Source organism: Aplysia californica, unplaced genomic scaffold (assembly GCF_000002075.1).
Source record: "Aplysia californica isolate F4 #8 unplaced genomic scaffold, AplCal3.0 scaffold00132, whole genome shotgun sequence".
Classification (NCBI taxonomy): domain Eukaryota; kingdom Metazoa; phylum Mollusca; class Gastropoda; order Aplysiida; family Aplysiidae; genus Aplysia; species Aplysia californica.
In genome coordinates, this window is record NW_004797402.1 from 704,747 (window position 1) to 714,173 (window position 9,427).

Sequence of the window (9,427 nt, forward strand, 5' to 3'; positions counted from 1 at the left end):
AGAAATTTAGGTAGTCTAAAAAATTGTTAGATTGATATATATTGAGAACTCAGTTTCAGTTTCAATTGATTATATTATAATACATGTAGTGGTAAAACAGAGTTTGGTCCCACTGTGTAGTCCACGGCGCCCACGGCAAACCAAAATAGGCCTACATGCAGGGGCGAAGCGTCTATATAATCAAATAATCACTGTTTCCCTTCCTAATTTTGAAACGTTGTAGCAGTCAAATTCTCCCATAAACGTAAACCTTATAAATTAAAAGTAAAAAGACGTTTCATAATCAACAATGAACAGTATGTCTAACATTCAAAACGGTTTCACTGCCACAGCAATAGCCTGCTCATCCCTCTCGGGCCACTCCATAAGCAGTCACAAGCTTTGATTAAATAAGCTTAAAGTGGGGCTGGAAGAGTCTACCAATAGAGTTGAAGGGAATACGTGCATAGCAGTCAATACTGTTTCATTGCCACATATACCCTGTTCACCCCTTTCGGGGTATTATGTAGTGAACTATTAAACTGGTCGAGTCTACCTTACAGATATGAGGGGAACTAACTCCTGATAATATCTTTACTGCTACGAGTGGGGTTTTTTTAAACGTCCTATAATCAGATCGTGACCTCGATTATGACACCGGCTCCTGGCCGCGAAAAGCGAGACAAAAAACAGCCACAAGTGAAATAAAAAAAAAAAAGATAATTGTCATGTTCTACCAAATAGTTAGACTCCCTGGTAGATCTATAACACATTATAGATCTAGTACTGACATCTCTGCTTCCTTGTTTTGGGTTTGTGTATTCACTTCTAAAGTTAAATTTAATTTTAGTTGGAATTGATATTTAATAAGATACTTTCCCGATTATTTTGGCGGTTGAATTCCGGATTTGTTTTCATTGACACAACTTAAGAGTCGCCGCCTCGAGTAGGGTTCTTGTGTGATATCTCCAGGCCATATTATCTGGTTCCGTTTCACTTTGATTACCCTGTCAAACAAGTCAGCCTTCGCCCCTGCCTACATGTAATTTCCTAGAGTCTAGTAAGTGTAGTGTAACCAAAAATTCTCTACTACAGTAGTCTCCGCCTAAGATCCCAGTGCTCGGGAGCAAGGGAAATATGGGATCTTAGCCCGACGAAGCTAAGGAAGAATCTACAGTGACCCAAGAACTGACGTGACCCCTGGGTAGGTTTATGACATAATGGCAAGCAAAGAGTGGTCATCCTTGATGACCAATCACAGTAGCATGGTGGCATGAGGCAAGCCATAATATTATACCGTACACTCATTAGCATATCGTCTCGAGATCTTTATCTACGTTTATCCAGTTGCCCCTCCCCTTTACCTGTCCAAAAATTGTAGCCTTCCATCTCTGATTCAGTCCCCCCGCCTTTGTCGTTACGTACATGTGCCATTACGCTGTGACCACACCAATTAAAATTCAGACTGTCTCGCAATTTCGGGAATAGAGAAAAACTGCCTTCAACTTCAATGGTCAGGGAAGAGTTCACAGCTCGATGTGATCCTGCCTGGAGCGAACTTGTAGGCCCAACCCACCCAAAGGGGGATGAAAGTTCAGGTGGCGAGCTCAGATGCGAGTGCGATGTTTGGGGAAAAGAAACGTCCCATCGGTCAGTTCACACCTCGGTGTGATCCCGTCTGAGGATCATTGTACCGTTTCATGGAGTTTTACAGCGCATGTGATCACTTTCACAAGTGTGGCTGATCTTTGACGCGACGGGCAGTTCTTTAATCTCAACTTTTAACTCTTGGTTGATCGGCTGTGCCCGCCCGGGTGTTTGTTCCGTAAATTATGATCGGAAATGTCGGCACTTATTCTTTCATTAAGCTTCAAAAGTAGATCTACCCAAAATGTACTTGAAAAGTACTAAAAAGTACTTTTATAAAAAGTATCGGAGTACAGTAAAGCTGACATTCCATATGCCCGAAAAACCGATGCGAACTTCGGGTGCGAATTATTTTTTTCGCACCAACGTTTTTGTCATTGGGTGAATCCATATACCGGAATTTTGCATGGCCGAGTCCGAAATTCGCATGCGATGATTTTCTTTCGCACGAGGGAGCGAAACTTTTTTCTTCGCATGCGAATTCTTCGTGAAGTGGGCGGGGCTTATTTCCCGCCAAATCTACTTCAAAGGAACGAAGCAGCATAGAACATGATAGAAGCACTAGATAAGTGGGGAAAACGTCGAAATGTTGATTTCCTTCGTTCGAGAGAGAAGTGTTAAAACCAAGACTGAAAAGAAGTGTTTATTTTCAAGGTGGCTGTCATTTGCATGGCAACCACTTTTTTTTTTAGTTTGTGGGAAACTTTCGGGAGTCTATGTAATCTATCTATGCTATCATTTATCGTTTAAATCATGTAATAACTAAAAATAGCTTTTCACTTACACCCACCCCCCTCCTTAATTAAATGCACTTGAATATGATTTCAGTCAGATGACGGATGCGAATTTCGCGTATATGGAAGGAGGGCTCTTTTTTCATCGCACCCGAATTTCGTACACGAAGTTCGCATCGGTTTTTCGGGCATATGGAATGCCAGCTTTAAAGTACTGGTTCTCAAAATGTACCGGAATACAGTAAAAGTACCGAAAATTGTAACGTAAGTTCTGTACTCCGTTACACCCAGCACAGTACACTGTAACAGAACCCTGAATAAGTGAATAGTTCCCGCGCTTTCGGGATGTATGTCCACATTGGGCTGTTCATTCATGTCAGAGACTGGGATTTATTTTGTTTCACCAGATAACATCAGTTCTTTTTCAAGTAGGCCAAAATTTAAATTAAAAGCTATAATAGAATCGATCAAGAGAAAATCTTTCTTCAAACATATTTTTTTTCTGGTATCAGAGGAGGAATAATTGTTAAAATAAGAAATTAACAGTCCTTATTTTTTCCGATGTTTAAGCCTAATCTTTATTCTTTACAAATCTGGGGTATTCTCCAGAAAACGAAAGTAGAAAGTAGTAAGTAGGCCTAGAAAGAAAGTAGCCTCCTTGATCTAACCGACAAGCAGAAATAGAGTTGAAAGAAATTAGAAAACTGAAGAGTAGATCTAGAAATCTAGACGTCTGGATATAGATCTATAGATCTAGATCTAGATCTAATCTAGTTGTAGGATTGTTGTAAAGCAAGACAGCCGGCCAACTCGTGTTGTTGTGCGAAACAAGAACCACAGTAACAGTCACAGTCACCTTGGTACGCTAGGCTTAGCCTTAGACGAGGCTAGTGGTGTGTTGTGGTAGCGTATAAATAAGTACGTTTCTTTTTCCATTTGGAGTTGGAGTCGCCGGTGTGGAGTGTGGTCAACAAATATCTTGATCACAGACAGAATGTCTGCAGAACAGGCTACATCAGTGTCGAAGGTAATCACAAACAACAAATTAGGCCTATGAAAATGTGACTACCGCAACGGCGGCAGCATCAAATCAGCATGCCGCTTTGTTTTAAATTTTAAGAGTATGAGCCTCTAGATCTAGATTTAGATCTAGATTAGATTAGATCTAGAAGAGAATGCTAGCTTTCCATTGAACAACTATCAAGCATAGAAATTTAATTTAGATAGATATCTAGATCTAGAATCCAGCTGTACCTTCTGTTTCCCATCTCTCACCTCTTTTTCCCCTGTACCATATTATTATATTCTATCACTATCATGTTAATCGGTTAAATGAAAGTGATGAGTGATAGAAATCTAGAAGTTAACAAGTTGGGGCAGTATCAGTAGGCCAAAATCTGGTATTCTTTTCGCAGTGGGCGTGGCTATGTTCACGGCGCCCTGTTTAACTTGCAGGCACTGTTGAGGCTACGTTCATGGCACTCAAGCTTTGTTTAGGGGGAGCGTCCACTGCCGGTTTAAGTTTCTGTAAGCCCGTATTAGTCAGTGATGTATATTTAATATTCGTCGTTTTCCCATACGCTCAGAGCTCGCCAGTGTAAGGGAAAATGACGAACTCTCAATTACGCAACACATTAGGCTTAGGTCATTAGGCATATATATTATTTTATATGACAAAAATGTACACCTACCAAGACCATGATGTTTCAATTGCCCTATCTCGCGTTCTTGTGTTAGCGCGTGACGGCCCGTGATATACGAGTGTAAACAAACGTATCAGCGCTCTCGAGTTGAAAGCATGCAATTTTGTCTGCAGGCAGTGTATGTGTGTGAGAGAGAGAAGGGTTGGTGGAAGAGATAAAGAGCTAGAGAGGGAGAGAGAAGGGGGGGGGGGAGAGAGAGAAGGGGGGGGGGAGAGAAAGATGGACGAAGAGACAGTCAGAGACAGAAAAATAGAGAGGGGGGGGGGGAGAGAAAGAGAAAGGGGGGACAGACAGAGAGAGAGAGGGTGTTTGTTCTTATAATATGAATTATTGATTCGGGTCCCGTCATTTTCTCTCGGCGTTGGTTCCCAGGCTGACCTGGTGCAATAACAATCATATTATTGTACACATTTTATGACCAGTCCCATCTTCCGAATCCCACCTTCTGTTAGAGCTGTGCCCCGGCAGCAAACCCGCTCGGGCTCGTAAGCCCCTATTTCAAGTCACAAGCCTCAAGTCACTATGTCAAATCATCAAATTAAATCACCAGCATGATAAGTTGAGTCTAGCCTAGAAGCTTCAAGTACACACCAACTAGCTATCCATGAAGCACTCGTGTCAGACTCCCTCATCCTCCCCACCCTGCTTGCAATCCGCGAAGCCACTTATGTCAGAAAAAGAGACAGGGGGGGGGGGGGGAGGGAGAGACCCCGCTCATAGTGTCACTGCGCGGCGTAGCGCTGGAGTCTGCTCGATTTTATATAAAATCAAAGGTTTGCAAGCAGCGGACAGCTGTCAAGTCTCAAATTTCGCTCGCAGCTCAGCAAGTCCCATGATTCCCATTGTCTTTCTTTGTGCCAGTGACTTGCTCGCAGCCTGGCAAGTCTTTCGGCTTCCATTTTTTTATTTGGCTCCTAGGACCAGATCGCAATCTGGCAAGTCACTTGGCTGACTTGGTGTAGCAGGCAGCGAGCTGCAAGACTGCTCGCAGTGTGAACTGAACTCTGAACCATGGAGGAAAGGAGAGGCTGTGCTTGTTTTGGTGCAAAATGTAGAGAGCCGAAGTTATTTTTAACTTCCCGCCGTTGATCAGCTTAGCGAGTGGATAAAAGTGAGAGGGAGCATGGTATTGTAGTAACAGGGACCTAGGTTTCTACCGTAACTTAATAAGTGTAAGTAGACACAGATTACCCAAGAATGGAAAGCTCCAGGGGTCGTTGTGATTTGCTTTTGTATCGTGTGTATGTAACCTATTTTGTAGATGTTTTACACTCCCAGTGACATAATACAGAACATTTAGGAGACGGGCTAGGCCTACTTCAACTCAATGTCAGGGCCAACCTGGGCTGAGAGAGAACAACGTCCCAGCAGAAAGACGGGGGTTCTCAGTAAAAATTTCTCCCCCTATGGGAATCGAACTGAGGTCTTTTGCATGCGACGTCGAAGCGTTTGACTTGTGCACATTATAAACAAACAGGTCTTTGCAACGTAAGAACAGCTGATCCATTATTAATTTTTAAGTACATTGAATGGTGCTTTTTATTTTTTACAACTCGACTATGGAAAAAAAACAATCTTGCACTTTTGGTGCAAGCCTCTCAACGCAAATAACCAGAATCTTCTGTATATGTACTGAGCCCACAGCCATGAGAGTTCGCGACGTCACGACACAGTACAGCAAGACTGTCCGCGAGTCTCAACTCACCGGAAGTTCCCCGCGGTAGTGAGCGGGAGGCAAAGCAAAGCACAAGCCTGCTCGCAAGCCGCCCACTGCTCGCAAGCCTTCGATTAATCGAGCAGACTCCAGCTGTGCCTTCTGTTTCCCATCTCTCACCTCTTGTTTCCCCTGTACCATATAATCCAATTTTCCATATATATCCCATATCCCGACTTTGATTCTGTAAGGGCGCTTCATTTTCCTTCATCTCATGGGATAGAACACTTGAAGCTGGCCGAAATATTTTGAATGTATATGTCACTGTCGTCACTGACTTAAACCGGCAGTGGACGCTCCCCCTAAACGAAGTTTTAGTGTTGTGAACGTAGCCTCAACAGCGCCTGCAAACTGCATTCAGGGCGCCGTCAACATAACCACTGCATATTCTTTTACTTTCCCTCCCAACTCACATTTAGCTACCTGCTGTTCATTTTCTACTAGATCGAAATATTGATGCGTTGAACATGAATATCAACTTCTTTTCCCTTGCAAATCAATAGTTTAAAAAAATATTTGATTGTTCTTAATCGAGCTTTCACACTCACGCCTAACTGCAGTAATTTGCATGCTTTGGGCCAATCGGGGGGTTTCTGGAGGTACAAAAAAATCTGGGGGGTTACAGGGGGGCATACCACCCTTCCTTTGGTGCTTGTTCCAAGTCCTTTTATTGCCATTGTAATGATTGTTATCTCATCTCTCATTAGACTCATTGTAAGTTAAATAATACCTTGATCTGGGTAACTTGGTGCAACGGCCTTTCTGTGGGCTGTGATACATTTTCCACTCCTGTGGGGTCAAGATGTCAAGTGGAAGTCTTTAAGTGTTGTATTCCCAGCTACTACTTTTATAGTTTGTGTAGAATGTATGAGAGTTATTCTCCAAAGATGATCACAGCTGGAGGGCCTCTTTCCTCTCAAACAAAATAAATGAAGAGTTGGTGTGAAAGTGGGTTTTCTTTTTACTGATTGAAAAATACTGGTACTTTTTAATTAATTAGGAAATTGGCCAGGGTTCAAAGTACACAGTATTACAAAAATTGAATGTGATTTTGAAAAATGCTGCTGAGAATGCTTCTATTTTGTTGCATTTTGTAGAAAGAGTCTTTATGCTCGCATTTTGTGCACATTTCACAAGTGGCAAGATAAGTGATACAAATACTGGACAGGGTTTATTTCTCTTTCGAACATTATTTATTTATAATTTATTTTGTTTTGTTTTCAGGGTGTTTTTGCATTCAAGGGAAAATGTAAGAGAGTGAACGAAGATGATTACGTATGTGACTCGAAAGACCGAGGAAGAAAGGCCCGCATGACCCTCTACCGCGAGATCTGGGAGGATCTGCACACACAGATAGAAATCTTACGGTCCGACCTCAACTGCCAGATCTTTGATGACCTGATTGCCTTTGTGAGTGGATGTCACCGACACAGAGACAGTCCTGGTGACAGAAGCGCACAGCTGCTGGGCGAGATCCCTGCGGCCGTGCTGGTGACGGGGGTGAACACCCCTGATCATGATGTCATGTTTGCCAATTTGGAGAGCATGCTCAAGTCCCAGGTGTCGCCTCTCGTCGCTCGAGTAGGGGCTCAGGACAACTGTCGCATCAGTGCTCTCCTCAGCGATATCGTGGCGCAGCTCATGAACGTCACGCTGACCTCGGAGGAGAGGGAAGATGATGAGCACGACGCCGGTGATCTGTTGCCGGGGGAGAAGTCGACGGCTGTCTCCAGCAGCCCCATCAAGCTCAAAGTAGCACCAGTACGAAAGAGAGCTCTCAACTTGACCACATTAGTCAAGTGGTATAAAAAGAAGTTTGGGGCAGGTTCTCCTTGCAAAAGTCGCTCTGCACCGTGCAGTCCTAGGAAGAGACTCAAACTGGAGGAGACAGGCGAGGCTAACGCGGAACAGCTCAAGGCAACAACTAATGGATCTGGCGTAGACAAAAAACCGCTAGTGATTATTGTTTTTGAGGACGTAGAAAATGTGAACCCCGCGGTTTTCCAAGATTTTATTTCGCTGTGCTGTAGTTATCTCCCCTCCCTGCCGATTGTGTTAATCCTGGGCATCGCGACGGCGGTCACAGCCATCCACCAGATCCTGCCCTCGGCCATCACCTCCCTGCTGTGTATGGAGAGATTCCAGGCCCCGCCGGCCTCCCGCTACCTCTCCCATCTCATGGACAAGATTGTCATGGTGCCGGACGTCGCTGTCAAACTGGGACCAAAAGTTTTCCATTTTTTACTGGACACTTTTCTCTACCACGACTTCTCGATTCTCAACTTCATCACGGCTTTCCAGTTCTGCATGAGTGAGCACTTCTTGAGCAACCCGCTGAGCGTCCTGTGCTGTGGCGGGGAGGAGGTGGATTATGTCACGTCGCAGCTGTCGCAAGCTCAACTGGAGGATCTGAGGAAACTGGCGAGCTTTAAGAGGTTTGTTTGTCATATAGTGTCACAACACAGTGGAATCAGGCGCTTGTCAATTTTTGGGCATTGTGCAGTTTTTGGTATCATCTTTAAGCTAGTTCAGTTGTCTTGTTTTCGATGAAAAAATTATCCATCTTTCTTTAATAGAAGTCGATATATTTTGGTTTGAAGGAGGTGGGGTCACCTGTTTTCAGAAATAAAATAATAATGGCCACCAAAGTTTGGTGACTTTCAAAGCTTGAGAGTCCTTTTAAACTTTAAACTTACATTTTTGTGCCTCTAATCAACATTCTTTAAAGAGTCACACAGCAAATTGTTTTCAAATGGACATAAAAGGGGTTAAGTCTACAAAGGAAAATTCGACAAAAATTGTCAAGCGTTAAGAAAAATGCCGCTTTCTTTGATTTTCAAGATTTTCAAGTACTCAATTATTATTTTTTATACATACATGATGTATTTTTAAAAAATTTAAAACATTATATACATATTTGACGAAAAGATTTCCATGTCCTACTGATTTCACTGTGTGCAAGCAAGACTATACTATATATTCTACAATGTTTTGTTTACCTGTATCAAGTATTCTTTCTTCTTCTTCCTCGTTCTCGACGACAGCAGCTAGACAGTCAGTCCGATGTCACGCACGAACTGTGCAGTTCGCTTCAACTCTGAAAGACATATCATGTATATATGATATTGTATGTTTCAGCTTCGTAGAGAGCTGTCCCCCTAACGTCCAGAGCAAGCTATGGTCTGACAATGCCGTCACCAGAAAGTACCTCTCCTCTGCCCTGACAGAACTTCATCAGCACCACGCAAATCTCTTCCCGGCACTTCGGTTTCTACACTGCTTGTCCTCAGCACTTCCCAAACACCCGCTGGGGAAACAGTTTCGGGAACTGTACTCTCTGTGCCTGACCACAGATGTGTGTGAGTCGGACAGCTACAAGCAGGCGGTCACGTTCTTACGTCTCATGTCCTTGGATGATCTCAGCAAAGCCTTGGCCGCGGCGTGCCAAGCCCTGGAGGAGCCGTCCCAAAGCAACGAGCACCTCCGTCCCCTGTTTGAGGAGGTGGAGAGGTTCGTCTACCGGCTGGGACACCTGGATGAGGAGGAGGAACAGGAGGAGGAAAAGGGTGAGGGTTTCTTGGGAGGTGTCTTTGATGTATGTTGTTGTATTGGGGGGGGGTATAAAGAGTGCAGGAGGACTGGAGTCTGTT

The 9,427-nt window shown here is 43.7% G+C and overlaps 1 protein-coding gene across 1 annotated transcript in view; it reads left to right on the top strand.

Annotated features, from left to right (window-relative positions):
• Positions 1-3,005: 3,005 nt before the first annotated feature.
• LOC101860735 (origin recognition complex subunit 3) overlaps positions 3,006-9,427 on the top strand; it is an 8,361-nt gene continuing 1,939 nt past the window's right edge. The window contains exons 1-3 of the mRNA XM_005096570.3: positions 3,006-3,387; positions 7,002-8,212; positions 8,916-9,343. Of these exons, the coding sequence (XP_005096627.1) occupies positions 3,355-3,387; positions 7,002-8,212; positions 8,916-9,343 (1,672 nt within the window). The 5' untranslated portion in view covers positions 3,006-3,354. The remainder of the gene's footprint in view (positions 3,388-7,001; positions 8,213-8,915; positions 9,344-9,427) is intronic.